At 41.5% G+C, this 16,694-nt stretch overlaps 2 protein-coding genes across 2 annotated transcripts; both read right to left on the reverse strand.

The window, feature by feature from the left end:
- Window positions 1-3,900: 3,900 nt before the first annotated feature.
- On the reverse strand, window positions 3,901-7,795 carry LOC135937068 (prolyl endopeptidase-like). The gene is made up of 11 exons (XM_065480148.1): window positions 7,506-7,795; window positions 7,172-7,359; window positions 7,035-7,117; window positions 6,834-6,976; window positions 6,620-6,782; window positions 6,006-6,206; window positions 5,762-5,947; window positions 5,447-5,709; window positions 4,589-5,069; window positions 4,240-4,296; window positions 3,901-3,966 (listed from the first exon to the last, which is right to left on the reverse strand). Exons 1-11 carry the CDS (start codon window positions 7,793-7,795, stop codon window positions 3,901-3,903), a joined length of 2,121 nt encoding a protein of 706 aa, XP_065336220.1.
- Window positions 7,796-10,876: 3,081 nt separating this feature from the next.
- LOC135936179 (prolyl endopeptidase-like) lies at window positions 10,877-14,679 on the reverse strand. The gene is made up of 11 exons (XM_065478904.1): window positions 14,390-14,679; window positions 14,140-14,327; window positions 14,003-14,085; window positions 13,790-13,932; window positions 13,571-13,733; window positions 12,978-13,178; window positions 12,738-12,923; window positions 12,423-12,685; window positions 11,590-12,070; window positions 11,219-11,287; window positions 10,877-10,942 (listed from the first exon to the last, which is right to left on the reverse strand). Exons 1-11 carry the CDS (start codon window positions 14,677-14,679, stop codon window positions 10,877-10,879), a joined length of 2,133 nt encoding a protein of 710 aa, XP_065334976.1.
- Window positions 14,680-16,694: the final 2,015 nt, after the last annotated feature.

Below are 16,694 nucleotides of genomic sequence, written 5' to 3' on the forward strand. Positions count from 1 at the left end.
GGAATCTGAAGAATTTTCAAATGTATGGTATTGGTAACGCGAGACTCATGTTCATTGATAACGATGATAGCATTGAAAACTTTTTAAACTACTTCAAAAGTTACACAGAGTTACAAAGCGCTATTCTAAGAGCACTTGCTGCTTAATCATCGATTGCATATTTTTAATATTAAAATAAAAATGTTGTCCCAATTATAAATATTAATGTACATTTATATGAAATTACCTCATCTTTCCTTTTTATGCAATTTATACAAATGATTAAAGATATTTCAGTTAGGGAAGACCGAATAAGATTTAATAATATTTTGCTGAACACATTGCAACTGACCAAAGCGCTCATTGCCTGAGTTTCTTCTCTTCTTTACCTGGGATGCCCTAACAACCTTTTCCAGGGTACCCTGACCTGAGATCCGCTCTCAGGCCGATTATTGAAGTTTTTCAGGGGATTTAGAGCACATTGGGTATCCTCGGTGGCAATTTTTCACCCTTGCCTGTCACCGACCTTGCTCAGGTTGCGCGACCTGAGATCCGGTCCAGGACTGTTTTAAGTCCTTCGAATTAAATACCAAAGGAGTGCAAGGATAAAAATTAGAAGCTGCTCAACATTATGACTTCATTTTACACGGATTTATTTTCCAGGCAATTTTGTGTCTCAAAAATTTGACAGGAAAATTCCGATTTGAAAATAAATAGTATTTATGTGTGTTTCTTCTGAGCCTCCAATCGTATTTTGTAACATTCAACGAGCATATTATATAATTTTTAAGATAACTGTCTATTGTTTTGAGTTTTGTTATTTGAAGGTCACGGGAAACCTTATAAAATGTGCCAACAGCTATGACATTAAATTTAGATTTCTAACAAAAAAATGGCCCATAATTTTTGCTCTTCTTCTAGAATGGTTCTCGGAATGTTACATATTATAAATCACAAAAAGCAAAATCATGTGTCGTTCTTCTGACAAAAAGTAATCTAAAATTGATTTCAACCCAGGACCGATTTCATGCGAGTAAAAAAGTGTGTTAATTATTTTTAAAGCAAAATTTAATAGACGAACATATCTATATTTTGCAAAATTTTTGATCAATTTGAGTATTTCATTATCCCTCATACTCTTAATAAGACACTAATTAAAACCTCAAGGCCATGCTTCGACTAAAATACTTATTTTTTTTATTTCTATCAAAAATATGTCCCACAGTTCAATTTGTACAGGTCGGAATGTTGCATCAAAAAAGTATTTAATTATACAAACAGCCAAAATGAATTTCATCCCTGTTACAAAATGAGAAGTAATTTCAACCCAGGACCAATTTCTTGCGAGAAAAAAGTTGTTAACAAACACACACCAGTCCAGCTGTTGGGGTTGTGGAAAGTCTTTTTCAGCTTCAAAACAATCCATATGTCGGCTCTGCCGCGGAAAACTGGAAAATAATTACACAACACTTTCAAACAATTGTTCGTCTCTGCAATCGTTCAAATCACCTCAAAACTTGCCAACTTTTCGTAAAATCGCAGCGTGCTGAAGGAAGGAAGGAAGGAACTGAATTGAAAGTGAAAGGCCATTTGATTGCGTAAAGAGAAGCAGTCACGTGATTGGCTGGGGATAAAAACTCCTCAACTAATCGAATCCTCACCTATTTGCAAATACTTTAACAATTTTCAATTTTTGGCGCGAAAGGCTTTAAATGTTTGCTTGGCAGATCAACAATTAAATTATTTTGAATAAATAATATTTTTTCGTTATTTTTCCTCAACACACTTTTCAGGAGTTTATTCTTTTGGTGCGAATCAAAATAATAAACCAATGCGCAAAATTGTAATTTTGGCTTTATTTTGAAAACAATATTTTAACTGGAAATTAACAGTGTCCTCTTGATTTAACTTTTATTTCATCAATTTCAATATTAAAATGTTATTTATTCTTTTTTAAACATTCCAAATGCGTGTTTTCATTTTGAACGCGTTAAGACCGATACAATTCTTCAAAATGTATTATTTTACTGAACCCGAGCGAGCTCTAATCCTCTTACCCAACATCTGGCTCGATCCATTCACCTGCCTCTCTTCCCTCTTCTTCACTTTATTCTCGCTCTCGCCGTTCTTTCAATGCTGGACAATAACCTTTTATTTCCCTCGAAATCGACCTTGCAGCCCCTAGCCAGCAGATTGAATGAGCGTATTTGATGCTCAGCTTGTCTCGTAAATCTCTCTCTGAGCTGCAAACGAATGCAGTGCAGCAGAAAAAATGTGTTAAATGAAATTGACTTCTGTGATATTTTAACGATTAAATGCAGTGATTTAGTCGGGGTAAATTTATACGGTGCCTTAAAAATCATCTTGTCTTTATGATGAGTTTTAAGCGTTTGGAAATTTTCCAGTTTTTCCCAGTTTCGAACGAAAGTGAATGGGACGAAGAATTCCGGAAGTCATTAACGCTCGAATGCATCCGCTACCTGCCCAATTTAAAGGTTGTGGGAGATCCCAAGTATTGTGTGGACATGTTGCCAACTTGCTTGTGCTATGAATCCATGGCAACAACAGACCAAAGCAAACTGAGATACTTGGTGCTCCGCGTGGACAGAAAAATTCTCTAAATTCCCTGACGTCGAATATTTGCATGTGCGTTAAAGAATTTTGGCTGTTACTTGAATATAGAAAAGTAAAATTGTTTTATTGCAGATCAACTGGGTGAACCAAAATCAACCACATTTAGGATTTGATGTGCCCGAACTGTTGGAATTTGAGCATCTAACTATCCTCACTATGAGTGGCTTGGCTACAAAGTATTCTGTCTACATTAAGCGATTCCTTAAGGCCTACGGAGAGCGCATGACACGCCTGACTCTCGCATTTAAATCGCATCCGATAGATTTCGTCTGGCTTTTTAACATGATTTGCTGCAGCTCTTTTGACAATCTTAAACTGCTAGCTATGACCAACTTAGACGTCGAACCCTTTACGGTGACGATGAAGGAAGGAAGGCGCGGGAATTGCCAGCTGGACTGCGTGGTGCATCAACATTTTCGTGAATTCTCTTGTGAATCGCTGAAAGAGCTCAAGTTGGAGTTCGCTTCCGAGCAGTCGTGAGTAAATTTTGTTGACTCACTGCATAATTATACTAAAACGAATATTACACAGCTCTAATTCATGCAACGTATGTTCATCTCTCCAAAATCCTGTCGGTGCCGAATCTGGAGAAAGTGAGTCTGATCAGAGTTCCTACCACTCTTGATGAATTATGGGAAACGATGCTTTTAGTCACAAAGCGTGCTATCCTGGAATTCCTCAGCTGCCTGAAATATTTTCTCCACACGATTGAAAATGATATTTTCTAACAAAAAAAATGTAAAGTGCATTCACAAATATATCGATTAATAATCTTCCTTTTTTGCAAAGGTAAACCTGTTCAAATGGTCTTGCAAATCAAAATTATTTATTGCTTCCGTCAGGCGTTGTTAAGGTGGCAAAACTTGAAAACACTAAAACATTCAAGTTGGTAGAGTGTCCTTTTATAAACATAGTATTCCTCATCCGTCCAGCCTTGCAAATATTCCTTTTGAAAGGCCTTTTAGTAATATAAGGTTAATTATCTCACATTGTCGCCGATTTTGTGTGCAGGCGTTTCTGAAGTTTATATCAATGTATTTGGGAACATAAATCTGGGACGCTTTTTTGCGATCCCTTAGATTTCCTGTTCTTGCGCTGGAGTAATTAAATAGTTCTTTTACACGAAATACTAATGCCCTCGTTAACTTTCATCGCTATCATTTTTTTAAGGAGGCAGCCGATCGCTAAATCAGCATAGCAGTTTTAGTTGAGCTCAATTCATTTTTATTTTCTTCCTTGCATGTTTTATGTTACATAATTAACAAGAAGAGGAAAGCTAATTGTAACTCAGAAAACGCACTGGATGTTCAGAGAACGCCCGATGAATGAGAGAATATCCGTCTGCTCTGCAATCTGAAAGAGGATTTTTAAATTTAAAAAATTGGATGGGTCCATATCAAGAAATTATAGAAATCTTAAACTTTTACTTGTAAAAGTTTTGAGGCGTTTTTCAAGTTTTAAACTGTCATTGGCGTAATAATTTTTGAATTTTAGCACCTCAATTGAAATTTGATGAAGCAATTAATCTGTAATCGCAGTAAAAATAGTAAATAAACCGTGGCGCCATTTTTTTCTACTTCAAACACGAATTGGATTTGTTTAAAATTAAAAAGATTTGGGTCTCACCCGTTTAGCAATGGGTGTGCCGCCGCCATGTCCAGCCTTGATGAGCAGCGGATTCGTCTGAAACAGATACAAAAGAAAAATATCCGATTTCAATGCTGTAGGTTTTGGTTTTCAACACGTCAAAAGCAAAAAGATTAAGTAAAGTGGTAGGATTGAGTCTGAAATTGCAGCGGAAGGGCCTTAAATTTAAATTTATTACAGAAATATACGGTGGTGCCATCTGTTTGAGGGTTTACACAACTGATAAATCACCTGGAACTGCTCATCGACATTCCTGTCCCGAAAAAAAACCTGATTCTCATATAACCACTAATATTTCTGTTCAGGATCTCTCCCGAACAACACTCACCTGGGAAGGGTGGTTGCGCAGGGTGTGCTGCAGCTGGGCGATGAACTTGAGAGAGTGGAGGGACACGACGCGGTCGTCGTGGTCGGCGGTGAGAAGCAGCGTGGCCGGATATTGCCTCGGAACATCTTCTTTCGGCGGCACCTTGACGTTGTGCAGCGGCGAGATGGCCAGCAAGTTGGGGAAGTGATCAGGGTCGTCAGGGCTGCCGTATTCGGACATCCACGTGTGGCCGATGGTGAACTTGTGGAAGCGCAGCAAGTCGAGCACGCCGACATTAGAGATGACGGTGCCGAAGAGCTCCGGCCGCTGGTTCATGCACGCTGCCACCAGCAGGCCGCCGTTCGAGTCACCCTGGATCGTCAGACGGGGGCTGCTCGTGTAGCCCTCCGAGATCAGGTACTCGGCCGCGGCCTGGAAGTCGTCCATACCGTTCTGCTTGTTCAACAGTCGGCCAGCGTTGTGCCACGACTCACCGTACTCTCTGGAACAAACAGTTGTTGGTTTTAGATTAAATATATGCCCTAAATATTGTTCAAATCTATCTTTCTAAGGTGTATCATGTTGGAAACACCGGTTCTCGTTCGATCATCGAAGTTAAGCATCTTTGAGTGCTGCATAACTCTACACTGACTTGCTACTTGCTGGTTTGCCCCTTTCCAGCATGCGTGATTTGGCTTCACGCGACGTACATATGTCTAGCGTTTCAAAAAGTCCTTGGTGCGGAGGCAAGTAGCCCGTCAGTGGGCTGGGTCCCTGTGCGACCTGGTGCGCCCATGTTATCCATTCGCACCTGGGTTTCAGCATTCGTGCCCTTCCTGGTCCTTGGACAGGGATAAAAAGAGCAAAAAATTTACTCACCCTCCGCCTCTGATGTTGGCGAAGACAAAGACTCCGTTGAAATGCTGCAAGAAGACCAGTCTCATGGCGCTGAAGCAGGGCGTTAGGCTGACGTTGAAGCCGCCGTATCCATACATCAAGCATGGACTGCTGCCGTCCTTCTTCAAGTCCTTCTTGCGCACGATGAACATGGGCACCTTGGTGCCGTCCTTGCTCGAGAAGAACACCTGCTCCGCCATGTAGGACAAGGCGTCGAAGTCCTTCAGCTCGGTTTTTATGTACAGCTGAAATTGTAAAATAATTATTTAAAGCATTTTTCTCAAAATAACTCCGTACCACAGGCTCAATGACAGGCTTTGACATGTCACACATGTAAAACACCCCCGGCGTCAGGAACGAGGAGAAGCTGAAAAAAAACTCTGGGTACTTCCTATTTTCCGAAACGCTGGTCACCTTGCCGAGGTCCAAGGGCAGCTGCGTGATCAGATTTCCGGTGGCTAAATCTCGGATTTGCAGCACACTCTGCATTAAAAGGTATCAATTAATATTAATTTAAAAATAAAATAAACAGAGGTTGAACCGTGACGTCGTGGATGTAGTGAACGACGAGTTTGTCTTTGTTCGAGAGGACGGCCCAGTCGAGCACGTCCTTCGGGTGCTCAGCCACCAGGGTCCTCCACTGGTCCATGTTCGGATTTTCCAGGTCGATGGTAACCAAACGGTAGTTGGGCGCGTCCTTGTTTGTCTGGAAGATGAACTTGGACCCCACGTTTGTCACGTACTGGAAAAATCAATTTCGATTAAAACACCTCTTAAAAAGTTAACTTGGTTTTCAGTATTTTTTATTTTTATTATTTGATTAGAAAACCTTTGTGCAACTCGGAATTTGTGAAGGCTAAATTGGTTTTTCTTTGATTAAAATTCAGTTTCTTTTCATATCGTTGACCACGACCCCTTATTGGATTGGTATTTGATTGGACGCTAATTTGGGAGACCCTAACGATCTGTTCCAAGGTACCATGACCTGATATCTGCTCCTTGGCCTGTATTTTATGCTTTTTGGAGCACATTTGGCGATTTTTCACCCTTTCCTAAGGATTGTTCGTTCCGGTTTTGACTCTTTTGGTCAATTTCTCCTCCACGACGGACGGTTGAATCCGTCTTGGGGCCGTTTATTCTTTAACGATGACTAACCTCATATTCAGAGTCCAATTTGTCCACAATTTGGGTGAGAGGCAGCAGTCCTTGAGGTCCATCAGGCAGAGAGCCGATCTCGGCAAAGAACACCAAATTATTCTTGCCTTCCTTCGTCGGCCAGACGAAAAGATAATTGCCGCAGTGGCTCACATCAACAGATCTGATTGACGAAATAATAAATAACTTAAATCAGTTAAATGGTGAGTCGTACATTATGAAAGGCGGCTCGTCGGGGAACTCGGCAACCAAAACGTCCTCCGACTGTGGGGTGTTGAGCCTGTGGTAGAACAGCTTTTGGCACATGGTCGACTTCGTCTCGGAGCCGTCTGCTTTTCCCTGCTCTTCCGGATACATCTGATGTAAAAAAATAAACGTGAGAAGGATTGTTTATCTTCAATTGAAAAAGCATTACGGCATAGAAAATTCCTTTGTTGTCATGCGACCACGCCAACGGGGAAGACTTGACCTTTTCCAGCACTTCTGGATAATCACGCCCTGAATTTAAAAGATTAATAAATATAATTATTTAACCAGTATTTTGTTTGTTGCCTTTTTCGGTGTCTCTAAAGTGGATGGTGGTCCAGTCTGAACCGCTTTGGCTCAGGCCGTAGCACATGGTTTTGCCGTCCTCGGAAAACTCAGTTTCAGTCAGCGCCACTGTGCCATCCTCGGAAAGCTCGTTCGTGTCGAAAAACACGTCGGCATCGCCGTATAAATCATCCTGCACGTACAGCACGCTGAAAAAATTGTAGAGGATTAAAATCAAAAGATAGGTCCGAATCTTAATTAATAATTCATCGTGACTGGCCAGACCCTTACGGCCGCCATTTTGATGCGCTAAATATACAACAACTGCTCTTCCATTGGTCATTAGAAAAATCACCCCTGATTCTGGAGGCCGGAGCTTTTGTAGAAGTAGTAGCGGTCGCCATGGCGCGAGGGACACGAGTATTTTGGAAAGTTCATGAGCTGCGTGAGGCGGCTCTTGATTTGCTCCCTGTAATTGAAGTTTTCCAGGTACGGCTGGGTAATGGCGTTCTGCTTTTCCACGAACTCCTTGCACTCGGATGAGTCGGGATCCTCGAGCCAACGGTAGGGGTCCGTGATCTTGGTCCCATGGTAATCGTCCACGACGCTCTCGTCTCTCCTGGCAACCGGGTAGTTGAAGGCCATGCTCGAATCACGATCCTTCACGTTGTCCACTTGCTGCGGGGAAAAAGAGGTTTCAAGAAATTTGGAAAAAAATGAATCAAATACACTGTTTAATTTTGAAGAAATCGATAATTTTAATAGGAATTAAAAAAGCACGTAATGATGATACAATATAAACTGGCCAGTCCGTGCCTGTTTTAATTTTTTGGTACAGCCGTACCTGAGACGCTCGCATGCCAAGCAGTGAAGCCGATGGGGGAGAGAAAAAATTAACTGACAGGTACGCAAGCCGCGCGCATGGAAGGAAGGCAGAAAATACAAAAGTTTGAGAAATAATTAAGATATTTAGTACTGCGTTGCGATCTGTATAGTTGTTTATCGTTTATACACATATCAAATTACAGTCAATTTAAAATTTGTATGAACAATGGATCTCAGAGAAAACAATTATTATTTAAGCGTCAGTGCAACAATAAAGGTCTACTTTTTATAGAAGCAATTCGGATTTTAGAGAGAGAATGGGACGAAAGAGGTTTGAGAAAAACCTTATAGACTCATTAATTGGATATCAGAATAATTATTTAACATAATTATTTTAAATGAGATTTATTAAGAGACTTACGGAGAACCGAAGCTGCAAGAGTCGAGAAAATGTGTTGATAATAACAGAGGGCCGACGTATGCACTGCGCTCGACGTTCTGACTGACAATGAGCTGCAGCTGCAACGAGAAGAGAGGGGCTGCGCGAGAAACACGTCCGGGGTGAGTTCGCTCTCTAGCAGTATTTTGTTTCTACAGGTATGTAGATTTTGATTCTTAAAGTACAGTAAAGGTCTTATAGCTTTAAAAGGAACGGTTCTAATATACATTTCCTTTTTATTTGCAACCTTAGCAAATAAAAATAATTTAATTTATGACTCAAGTTATGTCAAGCATTGTTGTAATTGAAATTTAATTTTAATAATTCAGAAAAAAACATAAGTAAAACAGTAAAAACTGACGAAGCAAGAATGAAAGAGATCATTAACGAGATGAAATATCAAAACTGCTTGCACTATATGCAATCGATAGAATTTTTGTTGTTGATTTTTATTCCGACGCGCACATACGGCGGCTGGTGTACATAGTGGCTGCGATTTCAGAACTCCAAGCGGCTTAACCGTCACTTTTTAAACCGCAAAAATTCGTCTATCCGTTAAAAACAACACGTTCACACAAAAAACATAACCGCGCAACTTCAGCCAGGCTCGCTCGCTCAGCTCGCTGTATGATCGGTGCTGCCGCCAGGTGACCGAGCGCTTGAATGTGAGAAACCGCGCGCGTCAAATTTTTCTAAGTTCCCATCGCACAGGTCTTGGCCTGCAAGTGGGCCAGAAAATTAAAATTTTCAAAAAATTGTTTCGGATGATCGCGAATTATACATTTTTAGAGCTTTTAAGGCCAGTTTTCATTTTGGAGTGTCTGACATCATAGTGATGTCAAACAAACATCCCAGTAATGTCAGTCACATGTCAGAAAATGAGTTGGGCAAAAAAAATTAAAATTTTCAAAAAAATGTCTCGGATGTGTGCGAATTACACATTTTCTGAACTTTTGAGGCCATTTTTATCTTTGGAGTGACTGACATCACAGTGATGTCAAACAAACATCACAGTGATGTCAGTCAGATGTCAGAAATTGATTTTTCAAAATTAATAATATTTTTTAAAATTCTGACTGGATGTTCTTTTTAGAGCACAATAGAGTCCCAAAACCTGTTTGGATATAATTTCTCACTTCTAATTTGGATTTTAATGCAAATGTCATTTTCTGTTATCACGAAAGTCAAATTATGACATCATAGTGATGTCTGAGTGACTTTGTGTGCTACCTGGGTGTTGTTGGTACATATGGTGGCTCTCCATTTCTTCGCTTTTAATACACGTTCTTAATGCCTACAAATGAGTTTAATTGAATTAATCTGCTTTTAGAATTCTACACAACCTTGTCGTTAATCGCGGTGATAATGTAAAACCGTCTTTTTTGGCGGTTTTTTTTTTTGGTGTCGACCAATCCAAAGGTTCCACGAAAACGCCGGCGACCAATCATTAATACTGTGGCGCTGCCGTCTTGATCTTTTAGGCGAACGCATCGTCAAAATCAGCCAATCAGGAAGCCGCTCATCCTTCCTCTGATTGGTTGGTTGCATTCTTGTGGCTCAGTTTGATTGGTTTGCTCAAAAACCGCCAAAGTAACGGTTTTTACGTTTCCGTCGAATTTCAGCACGTTTTATTAAATATTTCGCTTACTTTGAAACTGATTTTTGGCATTTTGGCAAAGAAAAGTTCCGGTTTTACATTTAACAAAGGCAAAAATTCACACGTGTGAAAATAAATTAATATTTTAAATTACTGAAATTAATCTGCGTGCCTTAATTCAGGGCCAATGGCTATTATAAAAGTGAAATTTTGATATGAAAGACCTTAGGAAATGCAATATTTTACCTTCAAAAAAAATGTTATAGCTGAAAGAAATTCCAGAAAAATCGGAATCAGCGGTCGACGGAAACGTCCGGCCCTACTCAATGCTGAGCAACAATTGAAAAGAGGGGAAACGGTGATGAAAGAGCGTTAACTCTACCTGGGAGGGATCAATCCATTGTATTTATTCAAAGTGAGAAATCTCTGCTATTTCAAGAAGGAAAAATTCCATAAAACCTTTCTGACAGCTGCAACTGCTGCTGCTCAAAAAGGAATTTTAGGAAAATTCCTAAGCTACCTGAAATATTTTCTCTTTCTCCACACGATTGAAAATGATATTTTCTAACAAAAAAATGTAAAGTGCATTCACAAAAATATCGATTAATAATCTTCCTTTTTTGCAAAGGTAAACCTGTTCAAATGGTCTTGCAAATCAAAATTATTTATTGCTTCCGTCAGGCGTTGTTAAAGTGGCAAAACTTGATACCTTCGTTAACTTTCATCGCTATCATTTTTTTAAGGAAGCAGCCGATCGCTAAATCAGCATAGCAGTTTTAGTTGAGCTCAATTCATTTTTATTTTCTTCCTTGCATGTTTTATGTTACATAATTAACAATAGAAGGTACTTCTAAGCTTTTTTGACTCAGAAAACGCACTGGATGTTCAGAGAACGCCCGATGAATGAGAGAATGTCCGTGTACTCTGCAAACTGAAAGAGGATTTTTAAATTTAAAATATTGGATGGGTTCATATCAAGAAATTATAGAAATCTTAAACTTTTACTTGTAAAAGTTTTGAGGCGTTTTTCAAGTTTTAAACTCTCATTGGCGTAATAATTTTTGAATTTTAGCACCTCAATTGAAATTTGATGAAGCAATTAATCTGTAATCGCAGTAAAAATAGTAAATAAACCGTGGCGCCATTTTTTTCTACTTCAAACACGAATTGGATTTGTTTAAAATTAAAAAGAAGATTTGGGTCTCACCCGTTTAGCAATGGGTTTGCCGCCGCCATGTCCAGCCTTGGTCTCTACCTTGATGAGCAGCGGATTCGTCTGAAACAGATACAAAAGAAAAATATCCGATTTCAAAGCTGTAGGTTTTGGATTTCAGCACGTCAAAAGCAAAAAGATTAAGTTAAGAATGCTTAGTGGTAGGATTGAGTCTGAAATCGCAGCGGAAGGTCCTTAAATATAAATTTATTACGTGAATATAAGGGACGCCATCTGTTTGAGGGTTTACACAACTGATAAATCACCTGGAACTGCTCATCGACATTCCTGTCCCGAAAAAAAACCTGATTCTCATATATAACCACTAATATTTCTGTTCAGGATCTCTCCCGAACAACACTCACCTGGGCAGGGTGGTTGCGCAGGGTATGCTGCAGCTGGGCGATGAACTTGAGAGAGTGGAGGGGCAGGACGCGGTCGTCGTGGTCGCCGGTGAGCAGCAGCGTGGCCGGATATTGCCTCGGAACGTCTTCTTTCGGCGGCACCTTGACGTTGTGCAGCGGCGAGATGGCCAGCAAGTTGGGGAAGTGATCAGGGTCGTCAGGGCTGCCGTAGTCGGACACCCACGTGTGGCCGATTGTACACTTGTGGAAGCGCAGCAAGTCGAGCACGCCGACATTAGAGATGACGGCGCCGAAGAGCTCCGGCCGCTGGTTCATGCACGCTGCCACCAGCAGGCCGCCGTTCGAGTCACCCAGGATCGTCAGACGGGGGCTGCTCGTGTAGCCCTCCGAGATCAGGTACTCGGCCGCGGCCTGGAAGTCGTCCAGACCGTTCTGCTTGTTCAAGAGTCGGCCAGCGTTGTGCCACGACTCACCGTACTCTCTGGAAACAAACATTTGTTGGTTTTAGATTAAGTATTGTTAAAATTCATCTGTCTAGGGTGTATCATGTTGGACACTCCAGTCCTCGTTCCATCACCGAGGTTAAGCAACTTTGAGTGCAGTCAGTAGCTGGACGGGTGACCACGCATAGCTCTAGACAAACTCGCTACTTGCTGGTTTCCACCTTTCCAGCATGCGTGATTTGGCTTCACGGGACGAATGTCTAGCGTTTCTAAAAGTCCCCCTTGCGGCCTGGACCGTCATCCGTTCACGGTGCAATTTAGACCAGGGTTTCAGCATTCGTGCCCTTCCCGGTCCTCGGACAGGGATAAAAAAGTAAGAAAATCACTCACCCTCCGCCCCTGATGTTGGCATAGACGAAGACTCCGTCGAAATGCTGCATGAAGACCAGTCTCATGACGCTGAAGTCGGGCTGCAGACTGGCGTTGAAGCCGCCGTATCCATACATCAAGCATGGACTGCTGCCGTCCTTCTTCAAGTCCTTCTTGCGCACGATGAACATGGGCACCTTGGTGCCGTCCTTGCTCGAGAAGAACACCTGCTCCGTCATGTAGAACGAGGCGTCGAAGTCCTTCAGCTCGACTTTTCTGTACGGCTGAAATTGGAGAATAATTTTTTAATGCTTTTTTCTCGAAATAACTCCTTACCACAGGCTCAATGATAGGCTTTGACAGGTCACACGTGTAAATCAATCCCGGCGTGAGGAACGAGAAGAATCTGAAAAATAACTCCGGGTACTTCCTATTTGCAGACACGTTGGACACCATGCCGAGGTCCAGGGGCAGCTGCGTGATCAGATTTCCGGTGGCTAAATCTCGGATTTGCAGCAAGCTCTGCATTAAAAGGAATTAATATTCTTTTAAGAATCAAATAATCATGGGTCGAACCGTGACGTCGTGGATGTAGTGAACGACGAGCTTGTCTTTGTTCGAGAGGACGGCCAAGTCGAGCACGTCCTTCGGGTGCTCAGCCACCAGGGTCCTCCACTGGTCCATGCTCGGATTTTCCAGGTCGATGGTAACCAAACGGTAGTTGGGCGCGTCCTTGTTTGTCTTGAAGATGCACTTGGACCCCACGTTTGTCACGTACTGGGAAAATGATTTTGATATAAACATCTCTTAAGAAAGTCAACTTGGCTTTCAGAATTTTTTTATCATTTTATTCGAAAACCCTTGCGCAACTCGTAATTTGCGAAGGCTAAAATGGTTTTATTATGATTAAAATTCAGTTGCTCGTAAGATTGTCGACCACGATCCCTTATTGGATATTAATTTGGAGACCCTAACGACCTGTTCCAGGGTACCCCGACCTGAGATATGCTTGACCGATATTTTATGCTTTTTTGGACCATATTTGGTGATTTTTCACACTTGCCAATCATCTTCCTTCCTCAGGTATACACTCTTTTATGGTCAATTTCTCTTTCTCGACGGACGTTTGCACCCCTCTGGAGGTCATATTTCCTTTAACGATGACTTACCTCATAGTCAGAGTCCAATTTGTGCACTATTTGGGTGAGAGGCAGCAATCCTTGAGGTCCATCAGGCAGAGAGCCGATCTCGGCAAAGAACACCATTTTATCCTTGCATTCTTTCGCTGACATGGCGATCAGGTAATTGCCGCAGTGGCTCACATAAGCACCTCTGTTTGATTTAAAAAAAAATAAATAACTTGAATTGATAAAACGGTTCATCTATACATTCTGAAATGCGGCTCGTCGGGGAACTCGGCGACCAAAACGTCCTCCGACTGTGGGGTGTTGAGCCTGTGGTAGTACAGCTTTTGGTTCAACGTCGAATCTGTCTCGGAGCCGTCTGCTTTTCCCTGCTGTTCCGGATACATCTGATTTAAAAAAATAAATGTGAGAAGGACAGGTTTTTTCGGTTTTTTGTTAAATATAAAAAAACATTACGGCATAGAAGATTCCTTTGTTGTCATGCGACCACGTTAGCAGGGAAGACTTGACCTTTTCCAGCACCTCCGGATAATCACACCCTGAATTTCAAAGATTAATAAATATAATTATTTTACCAGTATTTTGTTTGTTGCCTTTTTCGATGTCTCTAAAGTGGATGGTGGTCCAGTCTGAGCCGCTTTTGCTCAGGCTGTAACTCATGGTTTTGCCGTCCTCGGAAAAATTAGTTCGAGTCAGCGCCACTCTGCCATCCTCGGACAGCTCGTTCGGGTCGAAAAACACGGAGGCCTCGCCGTTTAAATCATCCTGCACGTACAGCACGCTGAAAAAAATTTGATGCGTAAAATATACAACTGATCTTCCATCGGTAACCAGCAATATTACTACTGATTCTGGAGGCCGGAGTTTTTGTAGAAGTAGTAGCGGTCGCCATGGCGCGAGGGACACGAGTATCTTGGAAAGTTGATGAGCTGCGTGAGGCGGCTCTTGATTTCCTCCCTGTAATTGAAGTTTTTCAGGTACGGCAGGGTAATGGCGTTCTGCTTTTCCACGAACTCCTTGCACTCCGGCGAGTCGGGATCCTCAAGCCAACGGTAGGGGTCCGTGACCTTGGTGCCGTGGAAATCGTCCACGACGCTCTCGTCCCTCCTGGCAACCGGGTAGTTAAAGGCCATGCTCGCAACACGATCCTGCACGTTGTCCACCTGCTGCGGGGAAAAAGGGGTGTCAAGAAATTTTGAAAAATGAAATGATTCAAATAAACTGTTTTATTTAAACGAAACCAATATTTTTAATGGGAATTAAAAAAGCACATATTGACGATACAATGTAAACTGGCCAATTCGTGGCTGTTTTTAATTTTTTTGTACAGTCCGTGCCTGCCTGAGATGCTCGCATGCAAAGCAGCGGAGCCGACGGGGGAGAGAAAAATGAACTGACAGGTAACAAAGCTTCGCAAGGAAGGAAGGAAGAAAATCCAAATGTTTGAGAAATAATTAAAATTTTTATTGCTGCGTTGAGAATGTTGAGATCGCAGAGAATGATTATTTTATTCCAGAACTAGAGCTTCAGTGTAATAATGGTCTGCTTTTTATAGAAGCAATTTGGATTAATAAAACGAGGATTTAATGGGACGGAAAGGGGGTTGAGATACCGACATACCGACTGACTTTTTGATTTGATTTACCTACAATAATTATTTAAAATTTGATTTAATAAGAGACTTACAAAGAACTGATGCTGCAAACGGCGAGAAAATGTGGCGAGAATAGCAGATGACTAACGTGTGCACTGCTCCACGCTCTGACTGACACTGATTGTGAGCTGTAGCTGCAACGAGGGAGCAGAGGACCACCCACAGGTGACCGTTAAAAAGGTGAATGACCTGGCGGCTGCATTCCAAACAGGTGGTTTGGAAAGAAGCCGGCTTACAATTACTCATTTGCGTGTTACTTGGCCGGAAACAAATAATTCTGGAGGAAAATCGTAATCTAAGCTTACAAAAAGATATTTTGTGTCAGTTTGTTTCTGTTTTAAAGTATTTATAATCATGAAAAAACAGCGATAAAAGTCAAACTCTCTAAGCTCCCTGGAATTACCCACCCTAATAGATTCTCCCTTATGAGACAGCGAAAATTTGAATTTGAGCAAACAACCCAGACGATGGCGCCATGATTCAGATTTTTAGCAACGCGTTAGACTTTGACCACTCTTCCACCGCGTGGCAGCTCCCCCACCAACTTCTATTCTTTAGAATAAATTCGTAGTTCATCGCATATATTTTAACTTACAAATTTTTATTAAAATAATTACACTTTAAGCGTGAATTCCTCTATCATTTGACATTTTTTATTTTCATGGACAATTCTAGATGAAGGTTAACCACGAAATAAATGAGACCCTGCATCTTCATAATAAATGGAAAACCGGAAAAATCACCGATTTGACGAGAGCAAAACAAGAGGCGCTCGGCCATCACGCAACAATAAAAAAGGACGACACATATGTGTTTCGAGTCACTAGCTCGCAACTCGCAATAAAAGCGCGGCCGGGGGAACATCTATTTGTACAGAGCAAGCAATTAATTCACTCGCATGTTTCCCATCCAGCTACGCTTATCAAACTCTCCAACATCCTGCCATAATACGGTGGGAAAGGGGCACAGGTGCTACTGGTGCAGTCGAGGATAAGCTCTAGAGCCTAGAAAAAATTTATTTGTAGCGCCATCATCCGGTTGATAACTCAACTGCACAACTTCACCCACTGGGACGTCAATTTGGAGATTTCAACGCTTGCAATTGCGGATTATTAATTGTTTTATGTGCCTTTTGGCGTGCCGTACACTCATTTTTAAAGAAACAGTGTATGAATCAATTCTCCGTTTCTGTATAAGAGGAAATAAATATTTCAGCGATTAAATCACGATGACAGTCTGCTCGTCATAATGACACAATGTTAAAGTTATTAAATTAAAGTGAAAACTATCTCATCACCTTGCAAATGTTATATTCTAGAATTGCGCGGTGCTTGCATTTACCATATAGGTTTGATCTCTTTTAACAGAATCACGTTTTGTGGTGGACGTGATTTTATGAGTCTAGATGTGCTTGGTGTGCGCGCATAAAGGCAACGAAGCGTCACAAGCACTTCCGTGAAAACTGCTTTTCAGGAAACGCACAAGCTGACAGGA

Source organism: Cloeon dipterum, chromosome 2 (genome assembly GCF_949628265.1).
Source record: "Cloeon dipterum chromosome 2, ieCloDipt1.1, whole genome shotgun sequence".
Classification (NCBI taxonomy): Eukaryota; Metazoa; Arthropoda; class Insecta; order Ephemeroptera; family Baetidae; genus Cloeon; species Cloeon dipterum.